Genomic DNA, 23029 nt, shown 5'->3' with positions numbered 1-23029 from the left:
TATTGCGTTATTTAAGATGCATAATGAACAGGACAACAGCAGTACTGTTAATAACTGGATTGCACGTGCTCGAGAGAGAATTCGAGACTGACCTTGCAGCCAATAAACTGGACGGCACTTGTGAATCGTGGAAGTTTTATTAACGGCGTGTATTGGCACGACGATTCCGTCGGTTCTCAAGTCTGTTATTTTTTTTGTTACCTCCAACGAAGGTATTAAATAATGCATAACTACAAAGGAATGAAAAACGCGGGGAACTTCTAGACTAAAAATTCCCGACAGACCCCTGTCTGGGCCACAAAACACCCCGGAGCGTTTAGCAGACTGCCACGCAGAGTCTTGCCCCACAGGTGTGAAACAGCTGTTTTATTAAATCATTAGGGGCGTGCGCTCTTGTCCTCCCTGCAGACAGAGCTCATTGCTCAAGCTCCTGCATGCCTCCACCACTTGCTTAGGTATCGCCCGGTGTGCGTAACGTTTCGCCCTGGTCGTTAAACTCACGTTCGTGCGTGTAAAACGGAAGAGCCAATGGCACAGAGACAACTTTGGCCCGAGCATGGCACTTGTGTAAAGCATTTCTCTCGTTAGAATTTTTGGAGACATCTGGGGCACTTAAAGAGCTATGGGAGGTGCAAAACTCTTAAGCTAATGACCGTGTTGGACAAAGGCTCCTTTTGCCAGATTTGTATGAAGTAGCCAGATTTTTCATGAAATATATATGATGAAATAGCCAAACACTTATCCAAGAAATGCTCTGTGGAAAAGGGGCAGCATCCATCTCTGGCTATACAATAAAAGTCAGGCAAATTACATCGTGTGTATCTTTTGAGACTATTGAAAATGCTATGCAAACTATTGGTGGATCTCTGCAGCGTATAGCATTCATGTGCAAATCGCACGTCCAAGTTTAAGTCTGTATTGGTGGATGAAAAGACATTCATGATATGGTAAAACGTTAAATATTTCACATTTACATTAATAATATTTCCAAGCTGGCAATATTGTATTATAGTGGTTTGTTTGTTAGGTAAAGCACTTTAAGATGCCGTGGTGTTTAGGGGCTCAATAACCGCAAATCCTCATCCTTAAATGAGTAAAGGAGGATTGAGACCAGTTCAAAATAACTAAGCCCGTTGTGTCATTCTTGCTGAATAATTCAATATTATTCTGCCTTGCCCCCCCTCCCGCCCCCAAACCCGCTCCGTGAACCGTGGCCCCATGGCCTTACCCGCTCGCTCCAATCGGTGAGGAACCAGCTCTTGGCGCAGGCCCCCATGTCGCAGTTCTCGCTGTCGGCGGGACGCAGCTTCATGTTGCACTCGCCGTCGTCCACGGCGTCGCCCAGGTTACTCACGCACTTCACGTCGCGGCTCCGCTGGCCCAGGCCGCACGGCACGGAGCACTGCGGAGTTGCCACGAGACGCGCGATGAACAAAGAAAGAGCGACGAAAATCCCCCGTGTCGCCATAACAGACTGTTGGGATAAGTGCTGTTAGCGAGCACCTATGAACGGCACGTGAGGGGGTGGGTGGCCAGCACCACGTCTGACCGCCTTTGTCTCCCCAGTGGCGACGTTTACACACCGCACTTGGTACTCATTTGAGGCTGAGTCGACCTAGGGAAGGCCCAGGACCGGTTCAGATAATCTTCACTGGTGTTGGCCGTGAGCAGAAATCGAACTCGGGTCGCCGGGTTCGCAGCACGCTAACCGCTACACTACCGCTCAACCCACACACGCGCGCATAACCTGCGTTCCCAAGCATCCTCCGTAAATGTCATGATGTGCACGCTGCTCTTCTCGTACCGCATTCTTAAGATGTTGTATTCAGATGCTTCGTAAATTGTTGCCATTTTAACGACCTTCATTCGAACTCTGCCGATTCATTGCCGTTCCGCATTTGGTCCACGTTTACTTACGTTTTGCATGTTGTGTCAGTTTCACAGTATGCAATATGGCAGTGTTGCATTTAACAAAAATCCTTTAATAACCGTACAATTAAATACACATACTTAAACATTAATAATATGGGTATTCGGGGGGGGGGGGGGGGCAGTGGCATAGTGGTTAACACACTTCACTTTGAACCTAGCAACTTGAGTTAAATTCCTGACCACGATTAACAGCAGTTCCAAATAATGTCACCTGGGAATTCAATTATCACCATTCAGGGTCACAATTCGACATTGTGATGAATGTAGCAGCCACTTAGTGGGTGCAGGGGTCACATGAATCCATGATGTATCACATATGAATCGAAACGTCTTTAGCCTGTGTTCTGTAGCCCATGCGCCCCTCACCTGTGTGAACTTATGTTCCATTTTCTTGTGTCAATGTCCATGCTTCTGAACCATCTTTCATAGCAACTAGTTAGTATGTCAGTTAATCGCTTCTTCTTTAGTCCTTTGCCCAATGGCATGTCTTTGGCTGAAACTCTCTCTTCCTATATCGATCATTATTTATAATGTTATAGTAAATATCCGCTCTCGATAATTATTATCATTTCACTGTACGGAGCTCAACTTCCTTCATGTCGCCCAGCAGCATTTGTTTCTCATGGCTTATTGGGCCATAAACATCTTTGCTTATGATTCTTATTATTCAACAAGAGCCTGGTACAAAGCGAGTGACGGGGAGAGAGAGGCGGGGGGGTGCAGATATTCCGCGGACGACAAGCACCGAGGCCTGGTGGCTACGGGGCAGGGGAGAGAGAAGGCGGTTTGGGCTCACTGCCCCACTACTCACGCAAGGGGCAACGTTCACGAGCAAACTTTTTTGTTTTAAACACGAAGCTACTCATGGAATCCCTTCACTACCTCTCCTTCTATGGGAATTGATTCGTAAGAGCTTTCATGAGCGGCATTTAGGCACTCCTCCCTCCCCCCACACTTTTTTTTTCTTCTTCTCCTACAGAGGGGCATCAGAGCTTGGGTAGAGTTTATTGAGGCAGTGTGTTGAAACATGCGGTTTAGTCGGGTTTTCATTGCACTGTAATCCGTAATTTGCTTGTGCTGGTGTCAACCTCCCCACTTTCATATCCACTGTGTTGTGTACCTCAATTGGTTTTTTTTGGGGGGGGGGGGTGGGGGGGGTGAAGGAAACCACGAAGCTACTCACGGAGCTCCACTCGGAGCGGGTCTGCCACTCGCTGCAGATCTTAAGCTGGCACGTGGTGGTGGTCTCGGGCTTCTCCAGCGTGCGGCACCGGTGTGGCTGCACCGTGGTGACGCGGCCCGCGTACACCTGGCGGCACAGCACCTGGCGGTGCTGGTTCCCCGTGCCGCACGTCTTGCTGCACTCGGACCACTCGCCCAGGTCCCAGCTGCAAAATCCGCGAAGAGGATCGCGTGGGACATGGTTGCAGAGACAGAGGGAGGGAGGGAGGGAGGGAGCGGGCGATAGAAAGAGAACAGCGTGTCCTTCACACTCACTCGCGTTGGCACATGTACGTTGTACACGTAGAGCAGTGGCTCTTCACTAATTTTCAGAGGGGGCCCACTTTCGCCGATAAGACATCGTCGTTGCGTGCGAGGGCTGCGACACCATTTGTCGCCATCTGGGTTTGACAGCAGCACGATGGTGATGGTGGGGGGTGTTTTAACCATTTGCGTACTGCCGTGGGCCGCATGTCAGGGGCCGCACTAAAGGCCACCAGGGGCCGACAGTAGCCCGCGGGGCCTTGCAACGACGAACACCGGCGCAGAGAGCCCTTTTGCCAATTCATGGCTGGATGAGGATGAGATACTCCCCAAGCTGTACAAGCTGTCGTGTATGTATGTTGAAGTTTTTTTTCACCGTACGTATCCAACCATGCTAATCAGAGGTGCGGGGGATAGGCCAGGGTCATGTGACATTCCGCACGGGGCAGGGGTTCCACCCGGCCATGAGAGGCCAAACAACGAGAGGCCAAGCTATGAGAGGTCGTGGTTGTTTGACCATACTTCACTACGCTGAGCAGTGCGGGTCGGCAAAGATGGGGAGCATAGACATTGGAGCATAGTACCGTATAACAAAGAATGTTGCTATACACTGCCCCCTGTTAACAACGGAGCCCTGCTGCAGCCTACAACACCTGTTTTTTTTGTTAATGCGTGGTGATCGCCCATCTCAGCACTATCCCAGCTCAACCCTGCGTAGCACTATCCTGAAAAATCTGATGAGGTTGGGAATATTCTGGGAGATTTGGTCAAAGGCATTCGCATACAACTTTCATTATAGAGCGTCTGTCAACAACCGTGTCTCAAGACGTTGTGCAAAACAGTGGGATATGAGCAATCCAGGGAAATGGAGGTGTGTAGTTATGCTGAATATATATATTTTAAAGACCAGAAATAGTTATTTATAAGCAGAGAATAACGGAATAGTGAGCCTGAACATGAACAAGGGCATGGAGTCAACAGCAACGATGGCCAGCAGGAGAATAATCCAGACTCGAGAACAGCAGCAGATATGGAGAGACCTCCCACTATAATCTTGTTTTGTAAGGCTGTAAGCTATAAAAACGCCAAGTTGTAGTTGTTGAAATTAATTACCCACTCTGGCTTTGTGATGCAAATAGACATTTTATTCACAATTCTCCCAGATCCCGAGAGACAGCTGTACTTATACAAAATAACTTTCGCACAGATTTGTTATTCATTCGTGTAAATACGTAGAACATTAACCAGATATTGTGTACAGCTACACATACAAATCAAGCAACTTTAAAATGTAATCGCGAAGGCTTGTGTTGATGAAACTTGCTATGCTAAACAATGATATATGACATACATGTTGCTTATATTTCATAGAGAAAAAATACGACCACAAAATACACTTTAGTTTAATCCAGAGTTTTTCCTTCTAGAGGAAGTCTGATCCGAAGCAGATGTAATGTAAAAAAAATAGATTTCTGTAAAGTTGTAAATTATGAGTGGGGCAGTCAGAACTTGAGAACTACCGTGGGATTTTAAGGGCCTTGCCTGGCAGTTAACGGGGCCATTGGCTGAACCAGGAAATGATAGAAAGACGCCTGAAGGTATACTTTGTGCTCATTTTTTGCTGCTGATTTGTGGTGAGCTGGCACGACGGTGACAACAGAAAAAACATTGTAAATAAAAAAACACTGTTGACCGCTGTTGCGCACTGAACAGTCAGGGTGGGAAGATGAGCTATTCAACCCTGGCGCCTAGGCGATTTGATGAATTGTTGCAATTCAGGGTCATGGTTCAATTCCGTAATTTAATTTTTGTCACACTGCGGTAACTGCTGTGTTGAGGTGCACCACCCAGACGGAGGCCTGGAACAGCAATTATAACGAACCACAATCTACTCTGTGGAACGGGTGGAAACATCCACTCCCCGCCCCCCATCTCCCCTCACCCCCACCGCACCTGCCAGATGTTGCTCCATTCAGGGTCACACTTCACGTGAGTAATCAATTATTTGTTTTGGAATCGGTATGAATGATAGTGCCTCTAGTGGCTGCAGGGATGACGTTGAACCCGTCACGTACAACATCTACAAACCGTCGATTCTTAGAAACGCGACAACGCACGTATCTCGTGAGGGTGCGAATTAAATATTAATCAATCTAACACGGAGGCTTTCGCGACCAATATGAATGATAATAAAGGCTTTTTGGGTTAGGAACGCGTACAATATACCTTCTCGTGAGCAACGTCAATCGATGTTCAACTGACGCGTCGTCATCATCATCGTCGCTGGCACCACGACCGAATGGTGACCGTTCAATGGGGGGAGACAGGGGGTGGGGTGGGGGGGCTCTCACAATGCGGGGCAAGGCTGAACGTTACAGGCCTCCTCCTCTTCAGGTGGCCGTGACGACGAGTCGCAGTTGGTGTCGGACACCTCCTCCTGGGTGGTGCGCCTCACACAGCGGAACACCGGCAGCTGTTTGCCTGCGGGGGGGGGGGGGGGACGGGGGGAAAGCAAAATGGTCGCCGGGGTTCTCCATCACAATAAGCGGGACATTGTACCCCCCCCCCCCCCGCTTGACCATCGTTACCATCGGTCAGCCACAGTCAATAGTACTGCTGGATGAACACCACCCGAAGGCTTTGCCATTTCCATAATTTTATTTTAATTTTACCAGGTAAGGCCCCACTGAGTTATGTAGCTCTTTTTTCAGAAGCAACCTGGCTGCCCACAAATGATAGCTCAACGACGTGGCTTATCGCGTGGAAATGTGTAGAGGCCAAATACTCTAAAAGCATGTTGTTGATTCTAAATGTGGAGGGAAAAACCGGATGACCTGCAGTGAAATCCACCTGACCACGGTGAGAGAGAGAGAGAGAGACACGCAAACTCCAAATATACAGCAGGCGTCAGGGTCAGGATCGAACCCAAGACCTCCTGGTTACCAACCAAACGATACATGGTTGTACATTCTGAAGGCATTTAATTAATAAAATATGAAATAACTTAAGCATTTTCATCGTTATCACAAAAAGGTTCTGTTTTTGGAAAATCACGTGTAAGGTGACCCCATCGATTTTGCAAATAAAATTTGAATCTAATACATAGAAACCCAATAAATGGATTTGAAACGAGTAGGGCGTTTGATTTAAAATATTGCATCGGGGCAGCTCACGTCGGCGCGGCGTGTGAGGTCAGCAGCAGCAGAGAGTCAAGGGCAGAGAGTACAAGAGGGTCAAGGGGTCAGGGAGCGATGGGTACGCGAGTGGGGCTATCGTGGACGTCCGCAGACACCACACGTGCACAGCAAAGTAAACAGCTGTTGATAATAATGTTCTCTAAATACTGTGGTGTGCTTACTATTAACTGTCATTGTTTTAACCATAAGTAGAAATATCTTCTTGGTTCTTTCGGTAAAGTCACGTAGAAGGGAAGTAATAAAATAATAAAAATAAAACATAATAAAACAATTCTCACGACGTTTCGGCCACAACGCAAGCAGCCGTCCTCAGGTGAAAACCAGGTCCGTCTGGTTTTCACCTGAGGACGGCTGCTTGCGTTGTGGCCGAAACGTCGTGAGAATTGTTTTATTATGTTTTATTTTTATTATTTTATTACTTCCCTTCTACGTGACTTTACCGAAAGAACCAAGAAGATGAATCCCTGCAGTCACGAAAGCTTTAAATCGAAATAAGTAGAAATAGTTTTCGCATAGCTGTGTACGTTTTTGCGATGCTCATGCTATGCGTTTACATACCGTACATTCCAGACGAGAAAGCATCCCTTTTTAAAACACGTGCTTAACAATGTGCTTAAAGAAGCGACCAGTGGTGAATAGCATTTCTGTCTGCATTTTCTACAAACATGCATTTGTGTAGGAGTAGTAGTAATAATTAAAACAACGATTTAGAGCCCTTTCTCAATCCACTGCTGGATGAAGGCCTCCTTCACGCCGTGTTGGTCATGGGGGTCGTTTGACCATACTTCACCACGCCGGTCAGTGTGGGTTGTGAAATGTGAAACCCAGGACTGGTTGCGCTATCGCCTGCCACTGACGTTATTCGTGACCGGGAATCGAACTCAGATCTTGGCCTTTTATACATTTGAAGGGAAATATTTTTATCAGTGAAATCAGCTTATGCGAAGCTGGTTAAATTGTTGTATTGCGCGCCCATGAGGGACGGCAATGGCTTTGGGAGGATTTCATCCAGCAGTAGATAAATCAAGGCTGACGATGATGAATAAAGAATTACTAGAGTTTCTAAGTGTGTATGTTTGTACAACGCTGCAACAACCCCCATGAATGACATGCCACAAGGAAGGCCTTAATCTGCAAAACAGCTGCAAATCATCATAGTTATAATTCATTTATAACTGTGCAAAACATTTCTATTGAAAAAAATGTATTTGTATGAATAAGAAAAAAAAGTTATTTCAGTGGTCCACAAGCAAACATAAAACATGCCTCAACATTTGTCTTCATGCAGAAAATGTTGGAATAGGCGGATTATAATGCAGTGTTGATGACGAATATTGTGAGATATTTATTACTTTATTTGTACTCAGTACTTTAAAATATCCTTTCAGCTGGAATCAATCCTCGGATTACTTGCTATAATAATAATAAAAACACCACCTAAGGAAAAAAAGCCATTGCACACGTGTAGCTTTCGGGCCATGTGGGTGATTTGTGCAAATGTATTACTCGAACATAAGGGCTGCCTTTACTGTGTTCAGCACGGGTAAAACCAGGCCATTATTTCTAACTGAATATTTTCTTGGTCGCTTGTTAGACTGGAGGAGTCGCTGGCACGCTCACGAGCAGCCTCAGCTCTCGGGGAGAAAGGTGTACCAAATGTGGTGTGCCCGGCGGAAAATAAATAAATTCTGGGTTGTCGACCCGGACAAATCCGTCTGAAATCAAATTTCTGGGTGGGACGGCTCACCTCTACCGCAGGTGGAAGAGCATTCCGTGGTGCCCACCCTCTTCCAGTTATAGTCACGGAGCCAGGGAGACGCAGGTGGCACGCCAGGCTGCCCGGGTCCCAGGTGACCGCCCGCAGGGTCCGTTGCAGTGTGGGTAACGGTCGAGTGCCCTCCTCTGCCGCCGCCGCCGCCTCCTCCTCCTCCTCCAATGGCTGAGCCCGACAGCTGCCCGTTGTACGCCTCCTCTGCATTGCCAACATCGTTCGTAGACATGCAAAGTCAACCCACTTGCAGTGCCAATTGGTTAAATGGGTTTTACGTGCAAACAGACGAAGCAAAGCGAAATCATGCAGCATCGCATGAATATGGCACATTATACGCCGACCTCAATTTTGCTAGGGGTCAAGTCAGAGAGTATCTTCAATTACAGCAAATCAATTACCGTACAGAAAATGAGACGTTATGAAATGTGTTATATTAAGTGGTTGAAGTGATACTTTTTTTTACCATGAAATTATATTGCAGGTTATTATGTAACATGTCATTTATATTTTTCACGATAACAGCTTATAAAACACGTCTCTTAAAAGTTTTGTCAAGTCATAGATTTAAAATAATTACTGCATTAGTGTATATATGTTAAACACTGGTACTCTGATGTACTTAAATAAATCTTATCCAGTATGACTTACTTATGCAATTACCAATGTGACCCTACTAGGACAAATTAGTAATAACTATGTTGAACTTCTTTAGCACCATATGTAGCCAATTGTGCTAATCGAATGTACGGAGGAAGGACAACAAACTAAACACAAAAAGCAGTTCTACAGAAATGCGTTTTGAATCTACATGATTTAAAAGTGCATAGCCTCAGTGGCTTCCTAATATTGGAAGGAAGAGCGTTCCAGACGGCCGCAGAAGCACATCTGAAAGCGTACAATGTAGTCACCGTATTTGTTCGATATATAGTGAGGGAAAAAAGTATTTGATCCCCTGCTGATTTTGTACGTTTGCCCACTGGCAAAGAAATTATCAGTTTATAATTTTAATGGTAGGTTTATTTGAACAGTGAGAGACAGAATAACAACAACAAAATCCAGAAAAAACGCATGTCAAAAATGTTATAAATTGATTTGCATTTTAATGAGGGAAATACGTATTTGACCCCTCTGCAAAACATGACTTAGTACTTGGTGTCAAAACCCTTGTTGGCAATCACAGAGGTCAGACGTTTCTTGTAGTTGTCCACCAGGTTTGCACACATCTCAGGAGGGATTTTGTCCCACTCCTCTTTGCAGATCTTCTCCAAGTCATTAAGGTTTCGAGGCTGACGTTTGGCAACTCGAACCTTCAGCTCCCTCCACAGATTGTATATGGGATTAAGGTCTGGAGACTGGCTAGGCCACTCCAGGACCTTAATGTGCTTCTTCTTGAGCCACTCCTTTGTTGCCTTGGACGTGTGTTTTGGGTCATTGTCATGCTGGAATACCCATCCACGACCCATTTTCAATGCCCTGGCTGAGGAAAGTAGGTTCTCACCCAAGATTTGACGGTACATGGACCCATCCATCGTCCCTTTGATGCGGTGAAGTTGTCCTGTCCCTTTAGCAGAAAAACACCCCCAAAGCATAATGTTTCCACCTCCATGTTTGACGGTGGGGATGGTGTTCTTGGGGTCATTGGCAGCATTCCTCCTCCTCCAAACACGGCGAGTTGAGTTGATGCCAAAGAGCTCCATTTTGGTCTCATCTGACCACAACACTTTCACCCAGTTGTCCTCTGAATCATTCAGATGTTCATTGGCAAACTTCAGACGGGCATGTATATGTGCTTTCTTGAGCAGGGGGACCTTTCGGGCGCTGCAGGATTTCAATCCTTCACGGCGTAGTGTGTTACCAACTGTTTTCTTGGTGACTATGGTCCCAGCTGCCTTGAGATCATTGACAAGATCCTCCCGTGCAGTTCTGGGCTGATTCCTCACCGTTATCATGATCATTGCAACTCCACGAGGTGAGATCTTGCATGGAGCCCCAGGCCGAGGGAGATTGACAGTTCGTTTGTGTTTCTTCCATTTGCGAATAATCGCACGAATTGTTGTCACCTTCTCACCAAGCTGCTTGGCGATGGTCTTGTAGCCCATTCCAGCCTTGTGTAGATCTACAATCTTATCCCTGACATCCTTGGAGAGCTCTTTGGTCTTGGCCATGGTGGAGAGTTTGGAATCTGATTGATTGATTTTATTCTGTGAACAGGTGTCTTTTATACAGGTAACAAGCTGAGATTAGGAGCACTCCCTTTAAGAGTGTGCTCCTAATCTCAGCTCATTACCTGTATAAAGACACCTGGGAGCCAGAAATCTTTCTGATTGAGAGGGGGTCAAATACTTATTTACCTCATTAAAATGCAAATCAATTTATAACATTTTTGAATGCGTTTTTATGGATTTTTTTGTTGTTATTCTGTCTCTCACTGTTTAAATAAAAGTATAATTAAAATTATAGACTGATCATTTCTTTGTCAGTGGGCAAACGTACAAAATCAGCACGGGATCAAATACTATTTTCCCTCACTGTACTGTACAGCCCTTTGTCAATGCACTGCTGGATGAAGGCCACTCCACACTGCATCACTGCATCATTTGTGGGTGTTGTTTGATCATACATGCCAGTCAGCGTAGGTCGGTTCAGATATCACTCACAACTGTTGTTAGCCGCGGCCGGAAATCAAACTCTGGTCGACAGATTCAGTGTGGTGCTATAACTAATGCGCTACCGCTCCCCCAGTAACTTCCTATTTTAGTGACATGTAAAATGCTATTGCAACAAAAAAACATCACAAAAGTCATGCCAAATTACACTGTTAAAATCCAAATGTTACGAAAATATATCCACATTCTGTACAGTGAGAGCCCGCGTGCCAAGATTATGACTCTTTGCATTTTTCGTCATCCTTACCGCCGTTGCAAGCCCCCCCCCCGCCCCCAGAACATATATATTTATAATTAACTGCTTATAGGAAGTTTATAAGTGCTGGCGTGCTCACCCAAATTGTGATTGGGCGGATTCGGGTCCAGCTGGCTGCTCACCACATTATCTGACGGCAGGACGTACTCGAAGTGAACCCCGGGGTTCGACTGCTGGTAGATCATCTGTTGAAGTGGAGCAGCACAATTACAACCCACATAGCATACGAAGCGTCTATAAACACCGCTCCTCCTGTGACTGCAGAAGCGCTTGCTTGTGTAAGCATCCTGCCGTTTAGTCTGAGCGACGTCTTGGCATTTGGTTGGGAGCCAGAGAAATGTTTTGTGGATCTCTGTTTGTGGCTTACGTAAACACAAGTAGAGCACAGCGGAGCATCGGCAATTAGAAAAGTGCCCTCTTCAGGGATTGTTTGCTTTTTGCAAACATTTTACAACGTACATTTACGGCACAAAATAAAACATTGAAATGGGCGTATGCTACCCGCACGATCATGGTGCAATGCGAAGTGCCCTCTCTGTATTGTGATACGGTTAAACGAACACGTCGTTTTACAAGGAACATGAGTCCGTCTAGGCAAATCGCTGCAAGTGTACCTTAGAGCATAACGAGTAAATCTGCAAAAGTTACATCTGGCCTTTCCGATAATCTGCATTGCAATATCCATATAAACAGTAGTTAAATTTCCCGTAATGACAAAAATATATCCAATCTTAACTGAAAGACGCGGTCAAGAGATGCGGTGGAATGAACAGGAAACACGCATCAATCATAAGTCACTTGAATCAGCAGGCTATGCGATGAATTAATTCACCCACAAATCAGTTCTTTTTTTAAAGTGTGTGGGAGGAAACCAGAGCACTCTGGATAAAAACCACACCACGATTAGCACGGTTGGCTACGTACGGTGCAGAAGAAGTTCAACATACGTACAGACGAACAAAATACATGGTGCTTCAAAAATATGTTAACACTTCTGAGACTTTGCAACAATGCCACGGCAAATGTGCCTCCGGGCTCTGGAGACCACCTGGAGAAGATTCCAGGCACGTGTTGACAATGACAGTGAACAAGTGGAGGCTCTTTGACTTTTTGAAGCTATTAACATACATTAGTTTTCTTCTTGGTTCTTTCGGTAAAGTCACGTAGAAGGGAAGTAATAAAATAATAAAAATAAAACATAATAAAACAATTCTCACGACGTTTCGGCCACAACGCAAGCAGCCGTCCTCAGGTGAAAACCAGGTCCGTGTTTTATTTTTATTATTTTATTACTTCCCTTCTACGTGACTTTACCGAAAGAACCAAGAAGATTAATCCCTGCAGTCACGAAAGCTTTAAATCGAAATACATTAGTTATGTTACAGCGTATTATCCGTTCTTTTTCCGTTAAAAACGATCGTCCCACGTAAGTGTGAACATGTTTTTGAAGCACCCTGTATAACACAAACGAGTGCAACTTACAAAGACGTCCAGCACGTCAGTCGTCGGCCCGTCAGCGATGAAGGATTCACCGGCGGTGCTGCTAATCTCGTTCGGTCGTTTGTACATAAACATCGTCCCCGCGGCCTCGTATTTTCCTGGCCGGTCGATGGCCCAGTTCCCGTTGATGATGGACTGTCCAGCGTGACTCCTCAGGGCTGGCGGAAAAGGTAATGCAAGCAAAGTATACATTAGAGCGCTCAAACACACGCGCCGCATTATGACTTGACAAAATTACGTCGGTGCGTTTGCTCAAGGGAAGCAATACCTCGATTCAGCACGCGAGAAAAAATCCAACCTCTGGATCCCTTATAACCGAGCTCAGTGGAAATCCACATATGCACTTCCACGGAGGAAATCAATTTTCCCTGCACGCCATATAACAGGTCGCTTAATGACTGTGACCTTCATCGGTCAAAGCAACGGGTATCTCCTTTCAGATGCACCCAGGATTACCAGCTGTGGAACAATGTTACATCTCCAAGGCACTATGAATGAAGTTCTCAGGTCTATTGAAGCATCCCACACAAAAGCTGGCGGGCACAAACACTGCACGTTCTAAGGACCCACGTTGGCACTTTGATGGATGGTCACTCCACGCAGCCATGGATCTGCTTGTGCAAACAACCGAAAAAGAGGCACTGGAAAAAGCAAACGAGGCATGTGGCTGGACATTAATAAGGCAGATGGACATGACCCCCGTTCGCATGTATTATACGGTACCAAAAGGACCCCTCGCCGAGCAGGCCTGTGGCCTTATGGCGGTGGGTTGAAAGGTCAACACCGTGGGGTTTTTTTTCCCGGCTTTCTTTCCACTGCCGCTGAGCCTATGAGTTATAAAGATCAGGTGCGTCCCGCGCCGCAAATGCATTGCGGACGCGCGTGAGATGGCGACACGTCAGGAGAGCCTTTTAAGAAGCCTGAGAAAACGGCGGCTTTAAAAAATAACGAGAGATTATTCACAGGGCTAAAGCGAACAGCAGTCCATTGTGGAAGAAAAAAAACCCCACCACCTCATCTGGAATCGTAGCACGACCACGACACAGCAATGCCAGCCTTCAGCAAAAAGAATGCGACTCGGCGCACAATTCCGGACGGCCGTCTCGCTCGCGCGTGCCGAGAGCTGCCCCGCTTTCAATGACTGAATTTGTCAGTGCTGCGGGACGCAATGGAAGCACCCCGGTGGGGTGGGGGGGGGGCTTGCGGTGACCTTCGGCGTGACGAGAGGGGGCCACGCTGCAAGTGGCTCAGCACGGCCGCGGCGGCGTGACAAGTGATGGATGGGCCCTTCACCCTCGCCCTGCTCTGGCTTTGTCTCTTTTGCCGTCAAGCCATCCAACAAAAAGCTTAGACGAAGTGCTGGGAGATGTGTCTGTCACTCGGGCCACCACCAGTTAGCCCTGTCACTGAACAGCTGTTTAAAAGTGAAGACGAACACGAACCCCCCCCCATCCCCCCCCCCCCCACACTGACGGAGCTGTGGCTGTCGTGCAGTGACACTGGTTAGCCCTGTCAGGGGACAGCTGTAATGGTGGCAGACAGTAGATAAATCTTGGCAGAGCTTTACACCGGACTGCACTGCACCAGGAGACGATGGTGTGAATGTGAATGCACAGCAGGTGGACATTCCGTAGGTTTGTTGGGGGGCTGGTGGGGGGGGGGGTCGCGAAGGGGGGAGGGGGATACAGCAAGCAGAAGGTCACCCATTCCCTGTCCGCTTGCTCCAGCCAGCAGCGGCAGCAGCCACCTCCCCAAAAGTGGAAAAAAAATGTTGAGCTCTTTATGTGCAAAGTATTTCAAGGAAGGCATTCAAGACAGCTGACAAGTGTTTTTTTGTGCAAAATTGACTTAATGCCAGTTTTTCCAGTGAGGAATTTTTGAACGCTAACACAAGGAAAGAGAGAGAGAGAAGAAAGCAAAGCATTTCTAGAAAAATATGTATCTGTTCCGTCTAGATGACACTATGTGTTATATAAAATACATAGTCAAAACGCATTAAGCACGTGTTACCGATTAATGTTTGTGAGAATTACGGCAGTGCTGTGGCTTCGCAAGCCCCTGCTGTCTTTGTCGTCTTCAATCGTTTAGGAATGAAACTCCAAAGAGAAAGCGATGCCAGGATATTTAGGTGGGTTTTCAATCTCCGTCTATACACATTAGCCATGGAATATAAAATGTGCATGAATCGTCAAGCCTGCAAAAAATAAATGAAACAATGCATGCGGGAGCAGGCGCACACTTTAATTCCTCATTGCAAAAACTATCTTGACTCCTCTTGTGCATGCATAAGCCATGCACTGCACTCCAACTAAGGAAGTAACGATTTACCTCCCTCCACCCATCACAATTCAATGACTTGGTCCGACTCGGGAAATTATCTTTTTGCCATTACACTCAATGTAATGTGCCCCGCGGCTGTAGAGTTTACGTGAACCAGTCACGCACAACACATTCCACGATAAAATAATCGATTCTCAAGCGCACAATCGGATGGATGTGTCGAGCGCATAAAAAAATCGATTTCAACCGACGAAAGTTGCGTTGTTGCCTGCTCTACAGCGCTAATACTCCGGACTTCAACGAACAGCCTTGGCAATACAGAGTGGCGAAAGGCACAGAGGGGGCTGCTGGTGGCAGTGTTAATAATTCCACCTGATGTAGGAGTCAGAGCGCAGGGCATGACAGGAGGTTAACTGAGAAGCCAAGAGCAAGCCCTTTCCCATGAACTCAGTTCAGTACTTGGCACCTCTCCCTAATCCAGTCCATCCACACTCAGCACCTCCTCGCAAAGTGCAGTCAGTCATCTGATCTCTCGCCATCCCGCTGCTCCTCAAGACACTCAATGCCAACATTAATTTTCCAAACACATAAATACCAAGCGGCTTTCCTAATGAGCAATTTCAGTCGACTGTTGGACGACCCTTTTTGTACCGTGTATATAATGTTTAACTTTTTTTGCGACCCAAATAATAACTGTTTATGAATTCAACGAAGACAAAAAAAATAGTTACCGAACTACAAAGTGCCGCACAGTTGTTATAAACCAAATGCGCAGAGAACTAAATCAGCAGTTAGAGAACTAACTGCTTATTTAAGTGACTAGGAATTTGAAAATGTATTGAACAGATTTAAACAGGGGGAAAAATACTTAAGACTCACAAAACAAACTTGTTATTATTATACATAGATCTCAAAGCTCCTGGGGATGAGGGCTTTGTCCAAAAAGGCAAAATAAAGCCATTGATCTCGTTCAAACACAAGCGAAGGTCACGGGCTCCCGAGGCCACCCCATCGGAATTTAGGTCGACAGAGTCTGATGCCTCAAATTCAAAACGTGCGGACAAAACAACAGCTAGAGGAGCCACACTCCTTACGTTGTCATATTCATCAGCGTGTGCTCGCATGCTGCCGGCGGGACATCTAAGGTCAACACCTGAATACCAATCAATTTTCTGACACTGTTCTTTTTCGACAATGTTTCTATCAAGGTCGTGTTCTCGGTCGCCGTGCAACATTCGATTTTGTTTGTCTCGCTCAAGAGTAGAATATGGCCAACATCGGTATCGCCTTCCTGTCCAGCCTCATTACAGAGACCTCTGGGTCCCAAGAACTTCCAGCAGCAGCAGCAGCAGTCCTCTATTGTTGGCTATCATCGCATCCCATCTATCACGAAAGTGCCCTCTCGTTCATCTCCATGCCCCTGCCTCTCACACTCCATCAGTCCATCTGTTCTATTTTAGATTTAAAATTATTGCGAGTGGTGGTACTCTGAACCGCAATACCTATTTAACTTTCCCAATGCAATGCACTATACCTGTTGGTGGGTCTTGCCGTAATATTTCTGCATAAATACATCACCCATTGATATGAATAGCCATACAGTATATATATGTATATACCAGATAGGAGCTGACATTTCTTTGAAATGCAGGATAAATACATGTATAAACACTATCTTGCTTATGAACAGTGAATTAATTTCATAATGGCATTACAAGGCATTGTTGCACTGTGTGTACGTTGAACTTCTTTGGCACCGTACGTAGCCTACCCTGCTAATCGGAGGTGCGGGGGGAAGGACAACAAACTACGAAAAATGTTCCCCATGATCTTGGTATCGCGTAATACCTGCAGTATTGGAAACAATGTCGCAAACTGGCTATCCCAAGACGTCACTTGGACTTGACAATAGAGTTCATGCCAGGCCAATTTAGTGAGGTCAAATAAATGTGCAGCTCAAATGAGCAATGAGGTGGTGGATTTTGAAGTTTTCGTGACTGCAAGGATTCATACTCTTTGGTTTTTTCGGTAAAGTCACGTCGGTATAAAAAAAAAATTCTTTCTTTTTCACCTACGTGACTTTACCGAAAAAAACAAAGACAATGATGTGGTGCTTGTCTCCCATTTACCGCCCTGAGCCAGAGGTGGAAATTCCACATTCCAATGACGAGTCTATGCATGAGACAGGCACCGTAGACTTGCCAACAAATTGGTACTTATTTTTATCGGCCAGAGAGGGATGACGGGCTGAATCAATGCCACATTCAGGGTTTGAACTCACAACTTTCCAATTGCAGGCCTCTCGCTCTACTGCCGAGGCACCTGATTGGATTGTCTATGTGTATCAGCTTTTGTTCTAGCTGGCAGTCAAAGAGAGCCAGTTTGTGCGTGTGAAGAATGCTTAATCTGAATTAAATGCCACACGGGTGACTGATATTGCAATTATGAGAAAAAGTATCACTCCTAATTAATCCATTCAGAGCTTTGTCATGCATTGAGAAACATATGCACAGCAGAGAACCGTCTGCAGTCAGTTAATCGTTAACTCTGTTATAATTGGATCCATGTCCCAGCATTGCATAAGTGCAATGCTGTGAAATGGTCAGCCGAATCTTTTGCGGTGGGGTAAAGTGTGGGTACACCCGGACACTTCACACGCTGTGTGCAATGGGACATTCGTTCAGCCTCTCTCTGAAACGGCATGCTCGCATGCAGCGGCGGGAGAACATTGTGCGCGAGGCAAAATGTTATCTTTTAATTGTCCTGTAATTAAAATCTAATGATATTATGCGGCGGCAATAGCTAATAACTGACTCTGTTGAACCAATGTTCACGAATGCTAATGTTAACATTAATCAGCTCATATGTAGATGCTAAGCAGATTATAATATCCCAGGACCATGACACGTGGCAATGTCTTGGAGAGGCCTTCATCCAGCTGTGGTTGATAATGAAATGTTAACCCTCATGACATTGTCCACATGTAAATTGTATCACTTAGGAATCGTCAGTCAATGTGTGACAGCTGCAATGTTCGATCAGCTTCGATACATGCTCTGTTAACAAAATAACAAACTGTAACGACGTGGTGCATCACAATAACATTCAGAATGTTAACGGATGGCTCAGACCTACTCCACTGACATACCCCCACATTAAATCATGATCTAATACAACCACGATAAGTCATTCGTGACGAATATATATAAAATATAATTAGCGATGTGTCACTGTAGCTCATGGGAGGAAAGAAAAAGAATAAAAATAAAATGTTAAAGCTCATTACCGAAATTCACGAAATGCACAAATGTAGCGGATCTCTGTAAATCATTCCAAATTGAAATAGGGCCAAGTATATTGCCTTGTTAACGACCCACTAATGAACGTGTAAATCTTAGCTGGGCAACAACAAAAAGCTCCCATAACTGCAGCGACACTTAATAATAAAAACTGCACGTCGACATATTGATTGCCGTTGCCTCCACAGTATTACTGGCGCAGCGCAGTCGACTGCTCCGACGCTTGGAGAGGTCCGTGGCAGAAGGGTGAGCACGCCGCTACACTGAACAAGAAGATGATAGTGTAAGAACAGGTCTGTCGGAAAGACAACCCCCCCCCCCCCTTCACCTCCTACGCATTCCATAAGTAGTGACTAATCCCATATCTGCATTTCCCATAAATATGCTAAATTCCTCTTGATATGCAAATTCCATTGTCAAGGCACCCTTCCCCCTCCAACCCAGCTTAAATATACGCTGCCAAGCCTGGTGGTGTTCAATCAGACGCTGTCTTTCCGACACACCTGTTCTTCACCTGAGGACGGCTGCTGGCGTTGTGGCCGAAACGTCGTGAGAATAATTGTATTATGTTTGATTTTTATTATTTTATTATTTCCCTTCTAACGTGACTTTACCGAAAGAACCAAGAAGAAGATGATGATGATGCAGCATTTCCAAACCATGATTACTGAACCCGAAACACATATATTAACAGCTATTTATATACGTGTGTATATTTTATATATATATCTCTCTCTCTGATGTGTTTTCGAGTTTGACCGTATGTTGTCCGGCACGATGTTCGACATTTCGTTGAAGGTGCTGGGAGCTTGTTTAAGCAACCGACATCAATTCACGCTCCGCTTGACTTTGATCTCCCAAGAAACCTGTGGTGCTCGATCAGCTGCTTTCAGAAGAGAGCGATTGGTCGCTGTGCACACCTCTTCGTCAAGTGGGACGGCGTTACAGGCGATCCGCGGTATGAAAGATGACCCAAACAGTGCAAGTGACTGAGGCCACCCGAGCCAAATAAGAGACCATATTTCTCGGCCCGCTCGCCGGCACGCTACTCCCGAAGCTATCATCACAATGTTCACAAACTTAAACCTGGACCTATAATTTACACGTACTTACCATGCGCTATATAAAAAAAAATTCACATCAAACAACACATGGTACAGCACATGGTACAACTCGAAAACATCAAATGTGAAAACCTACGCTGTAGTTTACATATGTATATAATAAAAAAAAACAGTGACTCGGTGAATCAAGTCATGGACGTAGATCGCATATTTATACACTTAGTTTAATATACGCTCACACAACATCCCACCCCGCTTTTTGATTATGCACTTCACCCTTTCCTCGTAAATTATGTAAACTGCCATCATCGGCGTAAGCGCCTATAATATTGCTGAACGGAAAGGATTTTCAAACTGAGTGTAATGTTTACAGCTATATTTATGTTCCTTTAAGCCCGAAGTTACTAATGGCACATATTCAGGTGTTTCCATTTAATTAAGAGTTGCTTCCAGGGGGTTCTTCATTACTTCGGATTTTCTCATGAACTGTGCCAGAAATTGGCTTCCCAGGTTCACATTTCATTGCCTGCAAAATTGCACAACGATTGCTCCACCAGAAGGGGCCAGGTCTTAAATAGGCTCCACATGTCTCTTGAGCCAGCCCTGCCCCACTTTCATTTACCATTAAAAAAAAATCGAGCTATTGTGAGCAGTGGCTAGAGATGCAATTGCCGCTCAATTTGGAAACTTTAGTTCCCTTTTTAAAAACGGGTTATTTTGATGAGGTTTTTTTTTTTGCACAGTAAAATAAATGGCCCGTTTAAGCCAGCCTCAAAGTTTGTTTAAGTCCAGCTTGTGAAATCAGTTGTAAACGCTGTGGATAGTGAATTTCCATCACTGTTGGGAGGGTGAGCCCCACCAAGCTGAAGGGCCTCATTTGTTCCGTAACTTTCAGCATCTCTACGGATCGAGTTACTAAGTAGCACGTGGATCATTAAGAAGGCTGCTCACAGTGGTCGTTCAACTGCGACGAATGCAGTTGCAGCACAACGATGAATAATTTTAAGTCGGAATTCTGCACTTTTCTTAAAGTTGCTTCTGGCGGGTCTGCAATGATTATGCTTAAAATGCATGTAAATTCTATCGGTCAAATTACAGATTCATCAATCAATCTTTATTCTATAGCACACCCCCACATGAATAAAGGTTTCTCGGAGTGCTTTACATATGCAAAAACCATACAATTGCCCTACACTTAATATAAATAAAACTCAAGAAATTTTGCTGAAAATCTCAACACAGCATTGCTGGAATTCTAACCTAAATTCTTGGCTGATATTATTATCCACCGATCTCAGCCAGTGAAGAAGAAACACCGCAAATTTTAACCACGCGAAGAAAATCAAACAACGGCAACCGTTGGATGCGAATCGTTTCCCGATTCTCTTTGAAAATGGGACATCTGATCCCACGGGAGGGGGCGGGGGGGGGGCAGGCTCTTGACTCATCCTAAGAAAAGAAAGTGATTGATTGACGGTTTGACCCGAGATACAACGAGTCGAGCGTACACAATGGGAGCAAGGGAGAACAGGATGACCAGCGCGTGCGGAAGGTCGCACGTGCCGCGTAGCGACGCCCGTGCGGGCTCGAAAGGCACTCTCACCGAGGTAGTTCCTGCTCTTGCTCATCTCGGTGATGTTGATCTTGATGGCGCCCTTGGGGATCTCCAGGATCTTGTGGTAGCCCACGGAGGTGGCCGAGCGCTTGTACACGCCCGAGACCACCTTGCAGGCGGTGTTGTCCCCTCCGCACACGCCGCACTTGTCCACCACGTTGTCCTGAGCCCAGGATCCCGTCACAGCCCACCGTCTGCACGCGGCGCCACGTGTCCGTGCGAGAAAGGCGACGGACGGGAGAGAGGGAGAGAGAGAGAAAGAGGTTGCCACTGTTATAAATAGATGTCGATGTTTAATAATATCATCAACAACAAAGTAGGAGGGGATATGCTAAATGTGAATAATATTAAGACCTCCTGTTGACGGCAGCATTGATGTAGAAAAATAACGTTACTCCGGAAAATGTCAGATACCAAGCCATAAACACACACACAATGCTGCATGTAATTATTACAATTGTACAGCCCTTTGTCAACCTGCTGCTGGATGAAGGTCCATTCTGCCATGTCAGTCATTGGAGTTGTATGACAATACTCCACAACGCTGGTCAGCGTAGGTTGGTGGGTCCAGGACCGGTTGAGACATCACTCGCCTCTGATGCTAGCCGTGGCCAGGGATAAAACTCAGTTTGCTGGTCGGTGTTCACTCAGCCGATCATCCTTTTTTTAGGTCAGTAAAATGAGCACCACTTAGTGAGGCAGTCAACATTGGCTCACCCTGTGCGTAGACACACCACTGACATGAGAATGTGGAATTTCCACCTCTGCCTTAGGGGTGTAAACAAGAAATGAGCACTGCCTCAAGGTCTCTTGAGCAGGAAATCGCCGACTTCTTGACGTTTTGACTGTAAGCTAAAAACAACGCACGTGACTTCTAACTTTGCACAAAAAATGCATGTAAAAATTATAAGTGAAAACAATAAACATATCGTTTTGCATGCAAAACGGGGGAGGTGGGGTGGGGACAAGGATGGCAAATTATACAAAGGAGCGTGTTTGCGCAGATTTTTGGGATGATAAGGCATGCCAGCCGTGCAGGGAGAAGCGGGAAGGAATTACAACCCTCGGGCTCTGTTTATCTTGGAAAGCATGTCTTTTCCCCCCCTAGAGTTAGAGAAAACAATTGGAAATTAAACTACCAGAGATCACCGAGTTGACCTCTATGGATATTGAAGGGGTGGGGGGGGGCAAGGTCGATGAAGAACCATGTCAAAAGACAAGCGAGGTAAACAGATGCTTGTCTCCTTCTCACGGAATGTCTGATCCAACCAGATACGTTCGACCAACAGTGTGCCCTTGGGTACTGTGTCTGGTTTGTCATGTCTCGCGGAACATTCATCTCGCCGGCCAGGGATAAAACTGAACACTCTATTAGTTCCTGCCAAATGAACTTCAGAATCATACTGGAGGAGAAATCCGATGAGCTATAAAGCTCTTTGTTTGTTCACAGATGTCCAGAAGGGGCATGCGGTAAGAACGTTGCAACTCTAGGGCTATCTGCAACATTTGAGACGCTGAAGTTGACAAGCAACATACTATGCGTTCAAGCATATCGGTACCTGAATGTTCAAAAAAAATATTTAAGAACTGTCTGCTCATTAATATGTTACCATCACTGTGAGAGTGGAGCAACGGCGAAGCGGTTGGCATGCTGCTCACCCAATCGGCGGGCATGAGGGCCTGGCTCCAGCGATACCTGAACTGGTCCAGAATTGCTGGGTGAAGTATGGTCAAACATCCGTCATGGCTATAAAAAGCGTGGAGAGGCCTTCGCCCAAAAAGATGTTTGTAAAATGAAGCAGCAGTTCACATTTCACAAATTATTTCAGCACAAAACTGTTTACAAAGCAGCGCGTTGTGAGCGCGGTTGCTTATACCGGTCGGCAGTGCTCTAATTGCACGCGATAATTGCCCAAAATCTCCTATTTCGAGTGTAACAAAACGTCCTCTGGATGGGTGAGTCA

General features: G+C 45.7%; 1 protein-coding gene across 1 annotated transcript in view; it reads right to left on the bottom strand.

Annotated features, from left to right (window-relative positions):
- Positions 1-23029, bottom strand: part of THSD4 (thrombospondin type 1 domain containing 4) — a 149568-nt gene that overhangs the window by 6606 nt on the left and 119933 nt on the right. The window contains 8 exon segments of the mRNA XM_061558524.1: positions 1229-1402; positions 3116-3320; positions 5769-5898; positions 8362-8586; positions 11387-11492; positions 12790-12965; positions 21054-21228; positions 21230-21259. Of these exon segments, the coding sequence (XP_061414508.1) occupies positions 1229-1402; positions 3116-3320; positions 5769-5898; positions 8362-8586; positions 11387-11492; positions 12790-12965; positions 21054-21228; positions 21230-21259 (1221 nt within the window).

The sequence above is a fragment of the Lethenteron reissneri genome, chromosome 24 (genome assembly GCF_015708825.2).
Source record: "Lethenteron reissneri isolate LAM-NWPU_2019-01 chromosome 24, ASM1570882v1, whole genome shotgun sequence".
Lineage (NCBI taxonomy): Eukaryota > Metazoa > Chordata > Hyperoartia > Petromyzontiformes > Petromyzontidae > Lethenteron > Lethenteron reissneri.
This window is presented reverse-complemented; position numbering and strand designations above follow the sequence as displayed.